The sequence below is a fragment of the Oncorhynchus mykiss genome, chromosome 10 (genome assembly GCF_013265735.2).
Source record: "Oncorhynchus mykiss isolate Arlee chromosome 10, USDA_OmykA_1.1, whole genome shotgun sequence".
Classification (NCBI taxonomy): domain Eukaryota; kingdom Metazoa; phylum Chordata; class Actinopteri; order Salmoniformes; family Salmonidae; genus Oncorhynchus; species Oncorhynchus mykiss.
Genome location: NC_048574.1, coordinates 22,545,634 through 22,567,890, shown reverse-complemented (window position 1 = coordinate 22,567,890; position 22,257 = coordinate 22,545,634). Strand labels below are relative to the sequence as shown.

Genomic DNA, 22,257 nt, shown 5'->3' with positions numbered 1-22,257 from the left:
TTTTGGCCTGGTATGGTTCCCAATCAGAGGCAGCTGTCAATCGTTGTCTCTGATTGAGAACCATACTTAGGTAGCCTGTGTTCCCACTATGATTTGGGGGTAGTTGTTTTCTGTTTTGTGTATTCACCTGACAGAACTGTTTCATTTCTTCCATTCACTTTGTTATTTTGTTTCGTGTGTTCAGTCTAATAAATTAACATGGACACTTACCACGCTGCATATTGGTCCGATCCTTCCTACTCCTCCTCAGACGACAAAGAGATTCGTTACACAAACTGGTCAGTCTGGGCAAGGAATGCTGATCCAGTTTTAACAATGTAACGTTGTTTTACAGCATCAATTCATAACAAGATGTACACATGTCGTCTAGTAAAATTAAAAGATACTTTAATAGAAAATTACTCACCCAGTAAAATACCACTTCAGTAAAAGTCTGAAAGTATTTGGTTTTAAATATACTTAAGTATCAAAAGTAAATGTAATCGCTAAAATATACTTAAGTATCGAAAGTATAAATCTTTTCACATTCCTTAGATTAAGCAAGCCAGATGGCACTGACAGTCAAAAGCCTCGGCCAATAGAGGGAGAGCAGAGACAGACCACCCCTCTCCCTCGGCTTGGTCCCTGTGTATGTGTGAGTGAGAATACTGAATGAGGACTCCGTCGCTGCATGCTGCTACAATTTGCAGTGGATTTAAATAACCTTCAGCACAGAGAACACCAGTCGAAGGAAAAACTCCAAAATTGTAGATTTACGAAAGAGAGCAAAACATCACTGTCTTGTTGTCTGTGTTCCTGTTAGAAAAAACACTACTACAATACAAGAAGACGGCGAAGAAGAAGCACAAGTGTTCAACGGTGTCAACAGATTAAATTGGAAGAATGTATAATTCTATGTGTTTCCTCATCCTGTCATGGGTGTTCGCTCTGCTCGTGTTCCCAGGTAAGACTACTCTCCCTCTCTTTTTCTTTCTCACCATCTACAGCTTTCTTGCTCGTGTATTGGTACTAATGTTGCAAAGTGATAAACCATAGCAACAGAGTTCTACGGGGAGCTACATTTGACAATCACACACTCTGTCTCACTCTCCCCTCTCTCTCTCTCTCCCAAGAATTGGTCTGTTACTGTCCATATATGCTGTTGTAAAATATTCAGATGAAATACAGTGGAGGAAAGTGGTCCAGGCATTGTTGATTCTACTAAAAAGCTTTGGTCTTAGGTCAAGGAGATACTTGCTCAATTTTGTGTCCTCACAAGCTCCCACAGCTTTGCCAAAACTTGCTTCCATTGGGTTTTGATGTAGACAGAAACTAACGTAAAGAAAAGCTTGCTTTGGCAACAGCATACAGTGCAGAAAACCAGTTTTGTCCCATTTTGAGCCTAGCCAAGCAAATTAATATTGATCATTCTGGGGCCATGTCTAACGGAACCGCTTTTTTCACACCATGACTTCAAGGTCTGGATAATTTGTGTCGGTCGCAGCTAGACGTGCAGCGTTTGACATGTTAATCAACAGAGAGGAGAGTGAGTGTTTCATAATTGATGTTCAGGGAAAGAGAGTCTATGATTACAATTGGAAAGTGCTTGAGGCACATTTCTATTTCTTCTGTTCTTCTGTTATTGGATATATTACTGGAGCAAAATTCTACATTTCTGAAAATTGTGTAGGTCATATTTTTCAGGATTAGCCCAATGTAGTACATTATGCAAACAATCCTCATATACCACATTGTACCTACTTCCTCATGCAAGCACACACGCACACACACATACACACACTTCTAAAAGTCATGCACAAGCTGAAACAGTTACATTGCAGGGGTGTGTCCGAGCTTGCACTGGATGAAGACGCAGCAAAGCCAGGACAGTTAGCAATGCAGATGGCATGTGGTGGCCCTACTCACCGAGAGCTTTGGGGTCAATAGCAATCCGGCATGACTAACAGACTCCATCTGTTCCACGGTGACATCATAGGGCCTATAGTAGGGGCCCTGCCCGCCACTGGGACAATGATATCAGGAGAACACTGCTGTCTAGGCAGTGCAGTCACTCAAATGGAGACTCAATGTGGGTAAGGTGTTGTACAATATTGAAGGGTCCTTTTTGATACTCTTCTAGCCAAATGGGTGGATTATTCATTGCCACTGCAACTATGGCTATTGATTTTTGGATGTTGAATGATACGCTAAGGCATGGACTGTAAGACTTCTCCATGGACCCTATGACTCCTCCATGGACCCTCAAACTCCTCCATCAACCCTAAGACTCCTACAGAAATAGCAGGATATTTTATACTCCTGGCCAACAACAAGCTACTGACATAATCTTATGGAAAATCTACAGTGTCCTGGTCTTTCAAATGCCAGCACACCTACCCATAGCCCCCCATGTATTATAGAAATTAAAGATTTAAATGTCAATACACTGTGATTAACATGAATTCAACTACTCAACTAGGACCCTATCTTTGAATGAGATGTAGTCAAAAATGTGTATGGTCATACTTTGGTAGGAACACTGAATAAGCTAAATCTGTGTGCTCTGTCCCTACAGTACCATTACTATTGTACTCTCTCCGTCACAGCCCAGAGCAGGTTACATCCTTGTCAAAGTTCATCAAATCAACCAGCTTCATAAACAGTACAAGCGCACTGGGCCATTCACAGATGTATGAAGGATTCTGTCTGCTAAGGTCAATGTGGCATCCATTTTGTATTTTTGCACTCAATCAATAGTATTGTGTACTGTATATTATTTGGCATAGATTTCTATTGCTTCTCTGTGTCTACTTGTTTTATACTACATCTCAGCCGAAATACACTGAAATGTAGTCTATACTCCCTCAATGTATGAAACTGACCCTAGTAAGTATTTTTAGGAGTTGTCCATGTTCCTTTTCCCCACTCCCCATCCTGCTGATAATGTTGATAATGTTGATGTTGGTTGCATTGGATATTGCCTGGAAGACCTTAGTGGGAAACACTGGTCACTTCCCTCAAGATGAGAATGATTGAAGGAAATGGATGTGATTTCCTGTAGAATCCAGGACCTGTCATATCGAGTAACTGTGATTAGACACGAGAGACCACATGACTTAAATTAGGACTGGACAATCTGACCAAAATATCATATTACAGTACTTTTCTCATTTCTGACGGTATAACGGTATTAGATGGTATTTTATGTTTCTGAATAGAAAAAGTTGTAAACATACATTATGGGTAGTGCATAACTCTAGGACGGCAACAAATGGATTGTAAGTGGTTTTAATGGGCTTTTTCAATTCTGATTTGTTTTATAGTGGTCATCCAAACTTTAACCAAAAATAATAGGAGTGCAAACCTGACAATTAAGTATTCAGTCCTATTTGTATAGCATTTCATAGGAATCGAGCCTCAAACTCTGGTGCTTCCCAATGGTTGACATTTGCATAGTTATTGGTTCAATTCCAGAATTCACTTGTAATTCCTTAATTTCCTGCACTCATTTGTTCTAATTTACATACGGTGTCACAATTTTTTAGCCTTGTTTTTTTACTTGTTGTGCTAGCAACAGAGAAGGTAGAGAATCCTCCATAATCTAGCAGTGCTCAGCTGTTAGCAGTCTTTTACCACTGGAAAAAACAGATGACTGACGTTTTGTTGATTCATTACACAATTGTTCATATAACAATTCAAACATTAAAATAACTATATAGAAGGTACTGTTGATAAAATACACACCGGTGTGTAGATCAATACCGGTGTATATAGTAAAATACATTATACCGCCCTGCCCTGAGTAAATGACTACAGACTGACTATAAGGGGCCACGCAGTGCATTCGTAAGTGTTTCGCAAACCACCTGTCTATATGGTCCTTGCAGGAAGCTTTCATAATATGTATGAGTGGGAAGATTAATATGATCCCATTAAAGTTTGGGGTTCTCTTGTTAATTTTCATAAAGTAATGCTATAGACTTGCCGGCTGATTCACAAAGCGTTCTTATCAATTGTGCACACTCGATGCAATTCATTATCTTCGACAGCTCTGTGCGACTGGAGCACAATGTTTTGTTCTCTCAGCTATTTGTAAGATAATGAGCCTTGAAATAACAGCGTCTCAAATGTACAAACACATCTAATGAAGACTTTTAAAAGGGCATGTGTGGAATTCTCCGGTGCGCATTTACTCAGAAATGTGTCTGACTGATTATTTTGAACACACTAAGAGATATGTTCATCGTATTCATCCTTGCCTCAATTACAGGGTGATGTATAGAGCCCAACAGTGGACACGTCATAATACCCATAAAACCTAGCAGGCAAACACGGAAATGGTTCCAATCGTTTTTTCAACACATATAAGGTCTGTGTTTCATGTAGGCTTTCCCTGGTGTAACGTTTTGATAACCATGCAAATCTCTCTTGGACAAGGTGACTTTTAATCAATATATTCATCTATATTTATCTTTAGATTTGAACATGCGAATTAGCAGGAAAGTTGACATCATGCAAGGCTACAAATCCCTAAAAGCTCCTGCACGTAATTTCTACCTTGATCCAAAACAAAATATATATTGAACATTTTAATTTACTGTTTCATATTTTATTTAAATAATAATTGTTGGCTTATATTATGCATTTGGTCTTGTCTTGTATAGAATACTATCCTAAATCTTTGCCAAGAAAATAGCTAGCTAGCTATCTAGATGATGTTAGCAATATACCCTTATTTTACCAGATCCATTTCTCCTTCAGCCTTTCATAAATAACATATACACATCTCACTTGAAGTAAAGATTAAATGATTCATTAATTTATTAATGTCACAAACCTGCGACATCGAAGAACACCATATGAACTATTATTACCATCCAAGAGCGCAGAGATTATTTTGCTTTTCCATTTTATGAATCAGAACAGCTCAAATAACACAAAATATAAAACAGCATATTGTGATTTTCGGTGGGTGAGTTACAAATGGAGAAACAACTGGATGTTTTAGGTAGGTTTAATATAAAATACTAGGTCAACTCCAGCAGATTGAGAAACACACTTACCAGACTCTAAACAAGGAAGCCATGCCTAAACGCAGCTATATCATCATCCTTCTTGTATATTAAACAGATCTATGTTTCTGCTGTCAATTGTGAGCAGCACATTTACCGTACATTGTCTGAACCTCAGAAAAAGCAGGAGGATGACAGAGATACAATGGGGGGAAAAGGTAACAAAAACTACACCATAACACTTTTAAATGTGTTACTGAGTCTAGATGTTATCAAATCAGGAGAAGAACAAGTGAAAGAAGCAGAATAGGGAAAATAAACAAGGTAGGGTGGGTTTATAGGGATGATGGATAAACATAAAATGGGGTGCTGGTGTGCTTCTGCACCCCTTTTAAGGTCAGTCATTGTCACATATTTCATGTCCAGTCATATTCGGGGTCACATACTCGGGGTCACATTCCATCTCAGTTGCAAGCATTGAAATCGTGGTCATCGTGTATCTGTGAATCACAACAATTAAAACGATGAGTGATCACAGTATTTACCAAAATTGAGCCATAAACAATACAACTTTAGCATTGAGGACAGCATTTTGTTGACAACATGGTGGTTTACACAAAGTCTACCGTGTGTGAATGATGAAAGAATCTTACCCCAGCTGTACAGTAGGTCCAATAGAGAGTGTGTGGTCACCTAAGGATGAACATCAACCAGTACTGGGATCATTGGAGATTTGGGATGTTTGCTCTCAAACTGCTCCTTGAACGTCTTGGGGTCTGCGTCTATAAAGGTCAAGTACAAAATGGAGGAAGTTAACAATCTGTGGCTTAGATTGAATTCAAAGTTGACACAAATGATAAATTAAGCAATACAATGCAAAACACTACTGCACATGTGAAAGACTGTAACACACAGGCCAGTACAATACCCTACACAGCAAGAGGAACCTAAAGGAGCATACAGTACCAACCATTAGTACTCACTCGACAGACAGGTGTGGACTAGTGCTGCCTTGGCTGCAGTTTTCTGGTCAGCAGCTGCTCCAATAGCAGCCACCGCCTTGGCATCAGTCAAGAAGATCAACTTGAGGATAGTGAGACGCTAGCGTCCCAAGTGGCCAATAGCCTCGGGAAATGCAGAGCGCCAAATTCAAATAAAACGCGTTAAAACTCAAACTTTCATTAAATCACACATGCAGGGTGCTCAATTAAAGCTACACTCGTTGTGAATCCAGCCAACATGTCAGATTTAAAAAATGCTTTTCGGCGAAAGCATGAGAAGCTATTATCTGATAGCATGCACCCACCTGAACCAGCTGTGAACTAGCGTAAAAGGCGCTACACAAAACGCTGAAATAAAATATAAAACATGCATTACCTTTGAAGAGCTTCTTTGTTGGCACTCCAATATGTCCCATAAACATCACAATTGGTCCTTTTTTTCGATTAATTCCGTCCATGTATACCCAAAATGTCCATTTATAAAGCAGGTTTGATCCGGAAAAAAACAGCTTTCCAAAACACAACGTTACTACAAAACATTTCAAAAGTTGCCTATAAACTTTGCCAAAATATTTCAAACTACTTTTGTAATACAACTTTAGGTATTTTTAAACGTTAATAATCGATCAAATTGTAGGCGGGCAATCTGTATTCAATAGAGCAAGTAAACAAAACATGCACCATTTTCCCTCTTGTGTAACTATCAACAGTGTAACGTTGTTCCAGGATGTGCCTCTTCTTCGTTTCACCAATGATTAACTTCAACCCAATTCCAAAGACTGGTGACATCCTGTGGAAGTCGTAGGAACTGTAAAATCGCTATGAAATTTCCCTTGGCAAAGACAACTGAGGGAACGGTCAGAAGGGAAAAAAACTATTCTGAACAGTTTTCCTCTGGGTTTTGCCTGCTACATAAGTTCTGTTATAGTCACAGACATGATTGAACTAGGTTTAGAAACTTCAGAGTGTTTTCTATCCACACCTACTAATCATATGCATATAATATATTCCTAGCAGGAAGTTGAAATTGTGCACGCTATTTATCCAAAAGTGGAAATGCTGCCCCCTATACCTTAAGAAGTTGTGGAGCGTGCGTTCTATATTATTAGATAGCCAGTAGCCTACTGGTTAGAGCGTTGGGCCAGTAACCGGAAGGTTGCTGGATTGAATCCCGAGCTGACAAGGTAAAAATGTTTGTTCTGCCCCTGAGCAAGGCAGTTGACATCCACATCTTCGTTGAACAGTGAGTTGACTAAGGCAGCCCCCCGCACCTCTCTGATTTGGAGGGGCTGGGTTAAATGCAGAAGACACATTTCAGTTGAATACATTCATTTGGACAGACTAGTGTCTTGACGTTGCCCTCTTTGGGTACAGCAAGCCCCACCCCCCTCTCCTACACACAGGCTGCTGTGGTCAGAGAGAGCTCGTAAATTCCTGGAGGAGATTATCTCCTCATGGCCACAGTATAGAGGCAGAGTGAATTTTCATAGAGAACAAAGGAATTTCTTCCGAACAACATTTATGTTGAAAGATCGGTGAAGAATCCAGCTACGAACTGGTCCGTTTGGTACAATTTGGTGAAACTCAGGGGAAGCAATACGACCACATTACCATAACGCTGTTTATATAATAGCCTCAGATATTAGGTTTACATCTAATTGTTGTATTAGATGAATGAGGATTACACTGTTTGTAAAATTGTGTAATGTGATTTTGGACTGTTTAATGAAGGAAACTACAATTCCCTTTTGAGTTTAACTAAATCAGAGGACCGCCCATGAGCCCAGTTAGGGTCGGGCATCCTGGGACAGGCCCTTTTCTGCAACTCCCGAATAAAACCCCCACTTTGAGAATTTCTCAACAGACCATGTTTCCCTCAATTACAAGAGGACAAAGGTTGCAGACCAGCTTACCTCGATAACGAGAGGGGCAAGGTTTGAGTAGATGGCTGAATCCTTTGACCATACCACATGGTTAAAGTCTTAGACTATCGATACCGACAGAATAAAAACAAGTCTTTGATATTAATTACAAGTCTGCAGCTAGGAATTCGGTATCATTGAACGCGAAGACCGACAACAATGGCTGCCTAAATATGGTTCCCAATCAGTGATAACGATAAACACCTGCCTCTAATTGAGAACCAATCTAGGCAACCATAGACCTACATAAACACCTAGATGGACACAACCCCATGAATCTACAAAAAACCCTAGGCAATAAAAACACCCTATATGAGACAAAAACACACATATCACCCATGTCACACCCTGACCTAAACAAAATAATAAAGAAAACAAAGAATACTAAGGTCAGGGAGTGACAAACAGAAACAAACTTTTCAACAGAGACCCCGATGACACACTGAGCGTAAATATATATATTGATTGCAATTGTTCCCGAATGATGAGTGAGCGTTCATGTGCAAAGGATTAGCATTTCAATTGTAATAATTATGAACTGTGTGTTGTCTTATCTCAGTCGACCCCCACTTCCCTTTTTTACACCAAGCCGGGATGCCAGTTTATCCCACTAGGGAAACTCTGTTATCATTTCCTTGTAACTATTTACTGTTTGTTTAAGCATTTCTGTGAATTACTTAGTTAGTAAATAAATGATTTAAGACAAGTGATGTATGGATGACTCATAGTGAAGACTGGGTTCATGCAGATAACCAACAATTTACGACGTTTGGAATGAGACTATTGAGAGGTAAAATGAATAATTCATTAATTCAGAAGACTTTTGATCAGATATGAAAATATCTGAAAAGATGTATTAGGAAAATTATAATTTTGTAATCTGAATATTTTCCTTAGTGCCTCGACTTCCAAGTTAATTACAGTTACATGATTAATCAGTTTAATCACGTAACAATAATTACAGAGAGTTATTTGATAAAGATTAATCTTCAGTTTTATGATAGTAAAGACACGACACTAGGTATCGCCCCTTTCCCTGAACACAGTAATTCTACCTCAAACGTGTGCATACCAATTCATTTACAGTGCCTTGCGAAAGTATTCGGCCCCCTTGAACTTTGCGACCTTTTGCCACATTTCAGGCTTCAAACATAAAGATATAAAACTGTATTTTTTTGTGAAGAATCAACAACAAGTGGGACACAATCATGAAGTGGAACAACACTTATTGGATATTTCAAACTTTTTTAACAAATCAAAAACTGAAAAATTGGGCGTGCAAAATTATTCAGCCCCCTACTTTGTAGCGCCACCTTTTGCTGCGATTACAGCTGTAAGTCGCTTGGGTTATGTCTCTATCAGTTTTGCACATCGAGAGACTGACATTTTTCCCATTCCTCCTTGCAAAACAGCTCGAGCTCAGTGAGGTTGGATGGAGAGCATTTGTGAACAGCAGTTTTCAGTTCTTTCCACAGATTCTCGATTGGATTCAGGTCTGGACTTTGACTTGGCCATTCTAACACCTGGAGATGTTTATTTTTGAACCATTCCACTGTAGATTTTGCTTTATGTTTTGGATCATTGTCTTGTTGGAAGACAAATCTCCGTCCCAGTCTCAGTTCTTCCAGAATGGTCCTGTATTTGGCTCCATCCATCTTCCCATCAATTTGAAACATCTTCCCTGAAAAGCAGGCCCAAAACATGATGCTGCCACCACCATGTTTGACAGTGAGGATGGTGTGTTCAGCTGTGTTGCTTTTACGCCAAACATAACGTTTTGCATTGTTGCCAAAAAGTTCAATTTTGGTTTCATCTGACCAGAGCACCTTCTTCCACATGTTTGGTGTGTCTCCCAGGTGGCTTGTGGCAAACTTTAAACAACACTTTTTATGGATATCTTTAAGAAATGGCTTTCTTCTTGCCACTCTTCCATAAAGGCCAGATTTGTGCAATATACGACTGATTGTTGTCCTATGGACAGAGTCTCCCACCTCAGCTGTAGATCTCTGCAGTTCATCCAGAGTGATCATGGGCCTCCTTGTATGAGCTGAAAGTTTAGAGGGATGGCCAGGTCTTGGTAGATTTGCAGTGGTCTGATACTCCTTCCATTTCAATATTATCGCTTGCACAGTGCTCCTTGGGATGTTTAAAGCTTGGGAAATCTTTTTGTATCCAAATCCGGCTTTAAACTTCTTCACAACAGTATCTCGGACCTGCCTGGTGTGTTCCTTGTTCTTCATGATGCTCTCTGCGCTTTTGACGGACCTCTGAGACTATCACAGTGCAGGTGCATTTATACGGAGACTTGATTACACACAGGTGGATTGTATTTATCATCATTAGTCATTTAGGTCAACATTGGATCATTCAGAGATCCTCACTGAACTTCTGGAGAGAGTTTGCTGCACTGAAAGTAAAGGGGCTGAATAATTTTGCACGCCCAATTTTTCAGTTTTTGATTTGTTAAAAAAGTTTGAAATATCCAATAAATGTCGTTCCACTTCATGATTGTGTCCCACTTGTTGTTGATTCTTCACAAAAAAATACAGTTTTATATATTTATGTTTGAAGCCTGAAATGTGGCAAAAGGTCGCAAAGTTCAAGGGGGCCGAATACTTTCGCAAGGCACTGTAAAACCAACCATAGCAGGTAGGACTTTATAAGGTTACAAAACTTTGCCTACTAGCTAATCGAATGGTCTACTGTCCAGAGGGTAGCAACAAACAGATCAATGTCTTCCCGCAGTAAAGTAAGCACACTGTTTGTTCAAGAGGATGCTAAATCAGTCCATATCTGAAACATATCAAAAAGCCAAACCAAAATAATACAGCTACCTAGGGTAGCTGCAAGTCAAGTAGTACTTGAAGTAGGCTACTGTTAGCAGTTGATGTTATTCTTCAATAACACAGACCCCAAAGCAAATCAGGAGGAGAAAATATTTTTATTCAAAGAGAACAAATCATAGTTGTTATGCTGGAAAGTAGATGGCAGATGTTCATTCTTCCCTGTCCTCAATGGTTTATCCCCAGAACAAAGAGACAGAATGTAGTTTATACCCCAACCCTAGCCTGTGGTTGACCAAATATAATTCCTTACAGTAAAATTGGGAACATGGCCAAATAACAAGTATCCCGTTTCAGGCTTAATGTATAGACAATTCAGACCAATGAGAACTTGCCACATGTAGCTATGAACTTCCCGTGTCCCTGCCCCATTTATCTTCAGTTCCCGATTACAGAAAAACTAATTCCATTGATCATGAATTCCCTCTAGACTTTAGTCCTCTGCATTGTGTATTTATCATCAAATATTCTTACACTCCCCTTAAACCATTTTAAAAAGAAATATACTTAAAATTTATTTTTAGAAAACAGAATAGAAAACATAAAAATATAGACAGTATGAAAAAATTTGCTGTAAATATAAAATCATTCACATTAAACACCTTGCATTTTGTCGTGGAAATACTAATCACTTATGAGGAGAGACAAGGTCAGAATATCACCAATATCACCAATCAGAATATTACTTTATTCAAAACTTATTAATAACATTGATTAATTATTGCAATAATGAAGCTGGTCGACGAACCACCCCTAGATGATTTGTTGAGAGCCCAATGAGCGGTTTTGAGCCACAGCATTTTATAGCAAAGTATATCCTCCTGAATGTTCATGACAAACAATAGATGTATGGAATAGATCACACGGTTAGGATTCATATGAAAGATACTAATAATTCACAGCAGACAGTATCTGCTGTAAAGACTGTTATCATTGTGTAGAAACACATACCCAAGCCATCTCTCCCTGGTACCTTCCAGCACACAAACACCAACTCATGCTATGGAATGCGGTCTTTAGGTTTTTATCACCGAAGGCATCGAAAATCCACTGTCAGCATTAAGCCCCCAGTGGCCCAACTCAGAAGACCACACACAGATGAGTGTTCTAAAAACCATATTCTACCCCATAAAACAACCATTTGATGCAATTATGTTAACATAATCTTGTAATTTCACACTCACATTCCCCCATTTTGGGAATTCTCTCAACTTAAAAGTAAATTACAAGATTTAAAAACATGAATTCACACGTAGAATACATATAAAGGATCAAACTTTCTGGCGCAGGTGTTCCGCTAGCGACCGACCTCGACAACATCCGGTGAAATTGCAGAGCGCAAAATTAAATGACAGAAATAGTAATATTTAACATTCATGAAAATACAAGTGTCAAACATCAAAATAAAACTTAACTCCTTGTTAATCCAGCTGCTGTGTCAGATTTCAAAAAGGCCTTACGGCGAAAGCACACCATGCGATAATCTGAGGACAGCGCCGCGCACACAAAAGCATTAAAAAGACATTTCAACCAGGCAGGTGCACGACGAAAGTCAGAAATAGCGATAAAATAAATGCCTTACCTTTGAAGATCTTCTTCTGTTGGCACTCCAAAAGGTCCCAGCTACATCACAAATGGTCCTTTGGGTCCTTTTGTTCAACAAATTCAATAATCCACTCGGTTTCCCTCCTTTAAAATGCATACAAAATGAATCCCAAACATTACCAATAAACTTCTCAAAACAAGTCAAACAAGGTTTATAATCAAACCTCAGGTACCCTTATATGTGAATAAACGATAAACAACAAAAAACGCGTTCTCATCCACTCGCATGAAAACACTACAGCCAAAATGGGAGCCACTACATTCTTGCTCATTTTTCCAAAAACAAGCCTAAAACTCTTTCTAAAGACTGTTGACATCTAGTGGAAGCCCTAGGAACTGCAATCTGGGAGGTTATATTTTTTATGATTTGTTTTCGCCTGCCATTGTAACGATTCTCTTCTTGTGAAGTAGAGGCGGACCAAAGCGCAGCGTGGTGGTTGTTCATTGTAATTTATTGACGACACTATACATGAACAAACTAAAGAAACGTGAGAACTCAAAACAGCCCTGTCTGGTGCAAACACAAAAACAGGAACAATCACCCACAAACACACAGTGAAACCCAGGCTACCTAAATATGGTTCCCAATCAGAGACAATGACGAACACCTGCCTCTGATTGAGAACCATATCAGGCCGAACATAGAACTAGACAAACTAGACATGAAACATAGAATGCCCACTCAGATCACACCCTGACCAACCACAACATAGAAATATACAAAGTAAACTATGGTCAGGGTGTGACAGTACCCCCCCCCCAAGGTGCGGACTCCGGCCGCAAAACCTGAACCTATAGGGGAGGGTCTGGGTGGGCATCTGTCCGCGGAGGCGGCTCTGGCGCTGGACGTGGACCCCAATCCATAATAGTCTTTGTCCACCTCCTTAGCGTCCCTAGATAGGTGACCCTCCTAAGAGACAGCTCGGGACAGAGGGACAGCTGCTCGGGACAGAGGGACAGCTGCTCGGGACAGAGGGACAGCTGCTCCGGGCGGAGGGGCTCTAGCGGCCCCTGGCTGACTGGCGGCACTGGCGGCCCCTGGCTGACTGGCGGCCCCTGGCTGACTGGCGGCACTGGCGGCCCCTGGTTGACTGGCGGCGCTGGCGCTGGGCTGACTGGCGGCACTGGCGGCCCCTGGCTGACTGGCGGCACTGGCGGCCCCTGGCAGACGGGCGGCACTGGCGGCCCCTGGCAGACGGGCGGCACTGGCGGCCCCTGGCAGACGGGCGGCACTGGCGGCTCCTGGCAGACGGGCGGCACTGGCGGCGCTGGGCAGACGGGCGGCGCTGGGCAGACGGGCGGCGCTGGCGGCGCTGGGCAGACGGGCGGCGCTGGCGGCGCTGGGCAGACGGGCGGCGCTGGCGGCGCTGGGCAGACGGGCGGCGCTGGCGGCGCTGGGCAGACGGGCGGCGCTGGCGGCGCTGGCGGCGCTGGGCAGACGGGCGGCGCTGGCAGCGTTGGGCAGACGGGAAGCTCCGATGGCGCCGGGCAGACGGGAAGCTCCGGCAGAGGCGCCGGGCAGACGGGAAGCTCCGGCAGAGGCGCCGGACAGGCGGGAGGCTCCGGCAGAGGCGCCGGACAGGCGGGAGGCTCCGGCAGAGGCGCCGGACAGGCGGGAGGCTCCGGCAGAGGCGCCGGACAGGCGGGAGGCTCCGGCAGAGGCGCCGGACAGGCGGGAGGCTCCGGCAGAGGCGCCGGACAGGCGGGAGGCTCCGGCAGAGGCGCCGGACAGGCGGGAGGCTCCGGCAGAGGTGCCGGACAGGCGGGAGGCTCCGGCAGCGCCGCCGGACAGGCGGGAGGCTCCGGCAGAGGCGCCGGACAGACGGGAGACTCCGGCAGAGGCGCCGGACAGACGGGAGACTCCGGCAGCGCTGGAGAGGAAGGCTCTGGTAGCGCCGGAGAGGCGGGAGACTCCGGCAGCGCTGGAGAGGAGGAAGGCTCTGGACGGATGGGCCGGAGAGACAGCCTGGTACGGGGAGCTGCCACCGGAGTGCTGGGGTGTGGAGGTGGTGACGGATAGACCGGGCCGTGCAGGCGCACTGGAGCTCTTGAGCACCGAGCCTGCCCAACCTTACCCGGTTGAATGGTCCCGGTCGCCCTGCCAGTGCGGCGAGGTGGAATAGCCCGCACTGGGCTATGCAGGCGAACCGGGGACACCGTGCGCAAGGCTGGTGCCATGTAAGCCGGCCCAAGGAGACGCACTGGAGACCAGATGCGTAGAGCCGGCTTCATGGCACTTGGCTCGATGCCCACTCTAGCCCGGCCGATACGCGGAGCTGGAATGTACCGCACCGGGCTGTGCACCCGCACTGGGGACACCGTGCGCTCCACAGCATAACACGGTGCCTGCCCGGTCTCTCTAGCCCACCGGTAACCACAGGAAGTTGGCTCAGGTCTCCTACCTGGCGTAGCCATACTCCCTGTTAGCCCCCCCCCAATAAATTTTTGGGGCTGACTCCCGGGCTTCCATCCACGACGCCGCGCTGCCTCCTCATACCAGCGCCTCTCCGCTTTCGCCGCCTCCCGTTCTTCCTTGGGGCGGCGATACTCTCCTGGCTGAGCCCAAGGTCCTTTACCGTCTAATTCGTCCTCCCATGTCCATACCTCCTCGCGCTGCTCCTGCTGCTGCTTTTTCCTTTGCCCATTACCACACCGCTTGGTCCTGTTGTGGTGGGTGATTCTGTAACGATTCTCTTCTTGTGAAGTAGAGGCGGACCAAAGCGCAGCGTGGTGGTTGTTCATTGTAATTTATTGACGACACTATACATGAACAAACTAACGAAAAAACAAGAAACGTGAGAACTCAAAACAGCCCTGTCTGGTGCAAACACAAAAACAGGAACAATCACCCACAAACACACAGTGAAACCCAGGCTACCTAAATATGGTTCCCAATCAGAGACAATGACGAACACCTGCCTCTGATTGAGAACCATATCAGGCCGAACATAGAACTAGACAAACTAGACATGAAACATAGAATGCCCACTCAGATCACACCCTGACCAACCACAACATAGAAATATACAAAGTAAACTATGGTCAGGGTGTGACAGCCATATCAGTTCTATTATACTCAAAGACATTATTTAACCTCTCTAGGGGGTGTGGGATGGTAGCGTCCCACCTGGCCAACATCCAGTGAAATTGCAGAGCACCAAATTAAAAAACAGAGATACTCATTAAAAAAATTTAAAAAATACGTGGACAACGTAAGCTCATTCGTAGCTCATTCACAGCCATAGAAGGAGTCATTGGCATGAGGTGGTTTAAAAACATGCGGCATTTCCTGGTTGGATTTTTATCTGGGTTTCGCCTGTAACATCAGTTCTGTTGCACTCACAGACAATATCCTTGCAGTTTTGGAAATGTCAGAGTGTTTTCTTTCCAAAGCTGTCAATTATATGCATAGTCGAGCATCTTTTCGTGACAAAATATCTTGTTTAAAACGGGAACGTTTTTCATCCAAAATCTTTAATAGCGCCTGCTAATGCATAACTGGTTAACAAGTCCAATACCTCAAATGAAAGATAAACATTTTGTTCATCTACCCATCAGGTCCGATTTTTAAAATGTTTTACAGCGAAAACACAACATATTTATGTTAGACCACCACCAAATCAAAGGAAAAACGCAGCCATTTTTCCAGCCAAAGATAGAGTCACAAAAGCCGGATTAGAAATAAAATGAATCACTAACCTTTTGAAAATCTTCATCAGATGACACTCATATGACATGTTACACAATACATTTATGTTTTGTTCGGATAATATGCATATTTATATCCACAAATCTCGGTTTACATTGACGCCATGTTCAGAAATGCCTCCAAAATATCCGGAGGAATTTTAGAAAGCTACGCCAGATAACAGAAATACTCATCATAAACTTTGACTAAAGATACATGTTCTACATATAATTAAAGATACACTGGTTCTTAATGCAACCGCTGTGTCAGATTTTTTTTAAACGTTACGGAAAAAGCCTACCATGCAATAATCTGAGACAGCGCTCAGGCGTAAAAGTATTTCTCCGCCATGTTGGAGTCAACAGAAATACAAAATTACATCATAAATATTCCCTTACCTTTGATGATCTTTCATCAGAATGCAGTGCAAGGAGTCCTAGTTCCACAATAAATCGTTGTTTTGTTCCATAATGTCCAATACTAGTGTCCAATTAGCTGCATTTGCTACCACTTTCAGCTCACGTGCCCAAATGCTGACACTGGTCCAGGACAACTCGCATGAAAACTTCAAAAATATATATTCCAGGTCAAATAAACTGGTCAAACTAAGTAGAGAATCAATCTTCAGGATGTTATTTTCATATATCCAAAAACGTTCCAACCGGATCATACGTTTTCAGCTGCAGCCAAATGGAACGACGGTGGCACCCACAGAGAAATGCGTCACAGGGAAATTGCATTCTGCTAAGACCGTGACTATTTCCCCTCCCATTCGGTCAAAGTTCACAGCAAAAGCTCAATTCCACGTTCTACTGAATGAGGACATCTAGTGGAAAGCGTAGGAAGTGCTACCAGATCCATATCTTTATGGGAAAGGAAGGGGCGATGACGTCAAAGTTGACCCACATTCAGAATTTCACTTCTTGTTTGGAAGATTGCCTGTCCTATGAGTTCTGTTATACTCACAGACATAATTCAAACAGTTTTAGAAACTTCAGAGTGTTTCTTATCCAATAGTATTAATAATATGCATATATTAGCAATCTAGGACAGAGTAGGATGTAGTTCACTATGGGCGCCCAATTCATCCAAAGTGAAAATACTTCCCCCTATCCTCAACAAGTTAAAAGAAGTGATTCTTACTATAGACTAATTATTAGACTAATTCATGTAAAACATTTCATACATTTTGTATCCCAGGTTTATAGTAAGTCTTCAGTACATTTCCTATCAAAATTCACGGGTGTAATTAAACTCAGAAAATAAAATCTTCAGAAAATTCCATGTGTGTGCCCCTTGAAGATACCTCGGCACTAACCCATCTTCATAACCAGTAAGTTGGGTGTGTGTGTGTGTGTGTGGTAAAAAAAAAATGGGCCTTATTTCATTTGTTAACTTTATTCTTCACTAAAATTTCACTAACTGCTCTCCCAAGACCATAGCATCAGGAAACATTTAAAAGAGAGAGAAAATGGCTACCCCCATTCTTCTGGAAGAGAAAGTGTACATTTCTTTAGCATAAGGAATCAGTTATATTTGATCCCAGGCATCTCTTAAAAGGTTGTTTGAGATGTGGTTTCCTATGTCTCCCTCTACATACATACTGTTGTGGACCTCATTCAGTCCTTGAAGAAAGGATCCTACTTAAACACATCAGATAATAGTGTTTCATGAAGTGGAATCGACCCCTTCTAAAATAAACAAACCCTGTTGCATTAATTTAGTTGTTTGTTGCTGTTGTTTAACAAATCTAAGACCTTCAAAAAGTTGGTGCTGTCTTATCAGCTTAATATTCAATACTTATTTCAATGTACTTTAATTGCTTGACAACGTTCCATGTAATGGAAACTGATTATAATTTTAGAATACATCAACTTCCTGCTCAAATTCACTGGTTTTACCTAAACTATAAAACCCAGCAACAGTAATCAGAAACTGTCAAAGTACGTTTCCAATTCAACTATTCAGACCTCTGCTGCATATGTCTCACTGTGTCCCTTACAGCCTGCTAGAGGTCAACCGCAGCTAATCTATTTTACAACCTCAAGGCTCAATCATTAAACCTTGTATTGAAACCTCAGCTTCTTCAAATTACTAAAATAAGGTCCCCCTGAGTGGCGTATTGGTCTAAGGCACTGCATTGCAGTGCTAGCTGTGTCACTAGAGATTCTGGTTTGAGTCTAGGCTCTGTCGCAGTGGGCCGCAGCCGGGAGACCCATGCGGCGGCGCACAATTGGTCCATCGTCATCCGGGTTAGGGGAGGGTTTGGCCAGCAGGAATGTTCTTGTCACATTGCGTACTAGCGACTCCTGTGGCGGGCCGGGTGCAAAGCACGCTGACACGGTTGCCAGGTGTACAGTGTTTCCTCCAACACATTTGGTGCGGCTGGCTTCAGGGTTAAGAGGGCATTGTGTCAAGAAGCTGGGTTGCGTTTCGGAGGACTCTCGACCTTCGCCTCTCCCGAGTCTGTACGGGAGTTGCAGCGATGGGACAAGACTGTAATTGAATACCATGAAATTGGGGAGAAAAAGGAGGTAAAAAAAACAAATAAAAAATAAACACATTTCTAAAATATTGCATCATTAGAGTGCTATCCAAAAAAACACTAATAACATATTACCATTCACATACTATCAACACTCATTAAGTTTACATCAATCCTCCCTATCAATGTCTTCGCCACTGTCACCCATAATAAGTTTTAAAAAAATAAAAGAAACCAAACATGATTATTCTCTTCTTACTAGAAGGCAACATTTACATTGTAGTCTACCCTAACAATATTACTCTATATGTTTAATACCAACCTCTGCATCACACTTCACAAACGTATATTATTTTAAGATTAACCTGTAATGCGCCAAATGTATAAAATACATCAGCCAATTCTCAAAGAAAAGACACATTTCACAGGGAGCGAAAATAATTCACAATACAAGAGCCTCTTCCCAGCCCACAACCTCAGTTCATCACTGTTGTAGTCAGTCTCTGTTGTGGTCTTGTATTATCGTGCAAAAATTGATACCCATGTTTAGATATCAATTATGATCAAGGTCACAGCCATGTCGTAATTGCCTATCCTCTATTATTAAAATGCATTAGATTTAGGTAACTATCACTTCGGATTAGGCTACAGGTAAGACAAACACTTGCTGTTGTTGACAAGCATATATTCAATTCATATCCACAATTGAATTATAATTAGAAACCCAAATTTTTGTCAAAACCATAGACCAAATGCTATTGAAATGACAAAGAAATTCCAGAAATAACCCAATTACAATGGTCTGTAGTCTTAACATCTGGCACATAGTAATGACACAATTCACAGACAATTGCCTTAAAGTTGTCTCCAAGTGTTTCTCCACGGAGATTTTCACATGCGCAAAAGGGGATTTATTCGCAATCATAGCAGTCCATTGATGTAAAACCAAGTTTTGCGCCTTTTAATAATAACGGATTATCTTTTCTCATGCGACATATTTAAATTACTTTATTACATCACATTCGCTCCATAATCAAAATGAGTTTGATGAAAAACCCTAAGTTAAGCTTCGTACGAGGTTATACAGTGGGGCAAAAAAGTATTTAGTCAGCCACCAATTGTGCAAGTTCTCCCACTTAAAAAGATGAGAGAGGCCTGTATTTTCAACATAGGTACACTTCAACTATGACAGACAAAATGAGAAGAAAAAAAATCCAGAAAATCACATTGTAGGATATTTAATGAATTTACTTGCAAATTATGGTGGAAAATGAGTATTTGGTCACCTACAAACAAGCAAAATTTCTGGCTCTCACAGACCTGTAACTTCTTCTTTAAGAGGCTCCTCTGTCCTCCACTCATTACCTGTATTAATGGCACCTGTTTGAATTTGTTATCAGTATAAAAGACACCTGTCCACAACCTCAAACAATCACACTCCAAACTCCACTATGGCCAAGACCAAAGAGCTGTCAAAGGACACCAGAAACAAAATTGTAGACCTGCACCAGGCTGGAAAGACTGAATCTGCAATAGGTAAGTAGCTTGGTTTGAAGAAATCAACTGTGGGAGAAATTATTAGGAAATGGAAGACATACAAGACCACTGATAATCTCCCTCGATCTGGGGCACCACGCAAGATCTCACCCCGTGGGGTCAAAATGATCAGAACCACACGGGGGTGAGCAAAAATCCCAGAACCACACGGGGGGACCTAATGAATGACCTGCAGAGAGCATGGACCAAAGTAACAAAGCCTACCATCAGTAATACACTACGCCGCCAGGGACTCAAATCCTGCAGTGGCAGACGTGTCCCCCTGCTTAAGCCAGTACATGTCCAGGCCCGTCTGAAGTTTGCTAGAGAGCATTTGGATGATCCAGAAGAAGATTGGGAGAATGTCATATGGTCAGATGAAACCAAAATATAACTTTTTGGTAAAAACTCAACTCGTCGTGTTTGGAGGACAAAGAATGCTGAGTTGCATCCATACCTACTGTGAAGAATGGGGGTGGAAATATCATGCTTTGGGGCTGTTTTTCTGCAAATGACCAGGACGACTGATCCGTGTAAAGGAAATAATGAATGGGGCCATGTATCGTGAGATTTTGAGTAAAAAACCTCCTTCCATCAGCAAAGGCATTGAAGATGAAATGCTGCTGGGTCTTTCAGCATGACAATGATCCCAAACACACCGCCCGGGCAACGAAGGAGTGGCTTCGTAAGAAGCATTTCAAGATCCTGGAGTGGCCTAGCCAGTCTCCAGATCTCAACCCCATAGAAAATCTTTGGAGGGAGTTGAAAGTCCGTGTTGCCCAGCAACAGCCCCAAAACATCACTGCTCTAGAGGAGATCTGCATGGAGGAATGGGTCAAAATACCAGCAACAGTGTGTGAAAACCTTGCGAAGACTTACAGAAAACGTTTGACCTCTGTCATTGCCAACAAAGGGTATATAACTAAGTATTGAGATAAACTTTTGTTATTGACCAAATCATTATTTTCCACTATAATTTGCAAATAAATTCATAAAAAATCCTACAATGTGATTTTCTGGATTTTTTTTCTCATTTTGTCTGTCATAGTTTAAGTGTACCTATGATGAAAATTACAGGCCTCATCTTTTTATGTGGGAGAACTTGCACAATTGGTGGCTGACTAAATACTTATTTGCCCCACTGTATGTTACGTCGAGATGCCATCTTAACTGTATGGAAAAAAGGTTTATTCAATAAATATAGCAACTCCTCTTATGGGCAGTTTCATGTTAAATATAGTACCTGGACTGAAAAAATCCCAAAAGCATTTTATAGTTACATCCTTAGGGTAAATTAACCAAAAGGGGACACACTCCAATCAGTTTCTGAGACTATTGCCCAGACTTTGTAAACTGTTTTAATAATGTTTAAACCTCATCTTTATCAAATGATCCATAAAAGGGACCAACTCAGAAAACTTCTGGGTGCACAAGTTAGTATATGAATATTAGTCAATTTATTATTTCATAAAATCTCTAGTAATCGATTACACACACAAAATTCAACATATTTTCATATCTTCACAGAATCCATATAGAACGTTAGAAATTCTTAGGAACTCACATCAACCAATCCATTGGCTCAGCAAACATTCTCCCAGTGGAAAAAAATTAAGTTTCCGGGACACTGCCCTGCCCTATCATGGTATCCTAGATGGTTCTCTATCCTCCCAAAAACCACGGCAAAGTCTAGCCTCCCAGAAACTATAGACTTGCTGCTACTATCTAAATGAACATCCCGTTCTCAATACCACCCCGTGATATTCTATGATGGGCAGTGATGTACGGATCCCCAAGATAACGTTATATCAAAATGTATTATCTAACTTTCAATCATCTTATTTAGTACATTTCTATATCTGATTATCCAAATTTAAGATGAACACTTATTTCTATCCTCACATACTCTCATATCACATTCACAGAAAACACAAACAAATGACATCGAGGGGAATGAGACAGACGTGTAACTCCGTTTAGCGCTGTTTTTAGATTTAAACCCTGTCTAAATGAACAGGGAAACCCATGCCATTGTCAAAATATTGCCTAATTAGTGGTCCCAAAACAAAACACTCACAATAACCTCTAACAATAGTAACGCAGGGCTTACCTGTTTACCTCATTTATCAAAACACTTCATCAACACATTACGCACTATAATTTGAACTTCGCCAAGCCAGATGCCC

At 41.9% G+C, this 22,257-nt stretch overlaps 1 protein-coding gene and 1 long non-coding RNA gene across 3 annotated transcripts in view; one reads left to right on the top strand and one right to left on the bottom strand.

Moving 5' to 3' along the window:
- The first annotated feature begins 624 nt into the window (after window positions 1-624).
- Window positions 625-22,257, top strand: part of LOC110533514 (opioid-binding protein/cell adhesion molecule) — a 345,653-nt gene continuing 324,020 nt past the window's right edge. Inside the window, exon 1 of the mRNA XM_021617800.2 lies at window positions 625-943. Within this exon, the coding sequence (XP_021473475.1) occupies window positions 883-943 (61 nt within the window). The 5' untranslated portion in view covers window positions 625-882. The remainder of the gene's footprint in view (window positions 944-22,257) is intronic.
- On the bottom strand, window positions 4,953-8,089 carry LOC118966720. Of its 2 annotated transcripts, none has more exons than XR_005053603.1 (3): window positions 7,906-8,089; window positions 5,645-5,773; window positions 4,953-5,491 (listed from the first exon to the last, which is right to left on the bottom strand). It is a non-coding gene; the product is annotated as an uncharacterized LOC118966720 (long non-coding RNA). The 2 variants fall into 2 exon arrangements; XR_005053602.1 differs by lacking the exon at window positions 7,906-8,089 and adding an exon at window positions 5,975-6,440 and having other exon boundaries at window positions 4,954-5,491.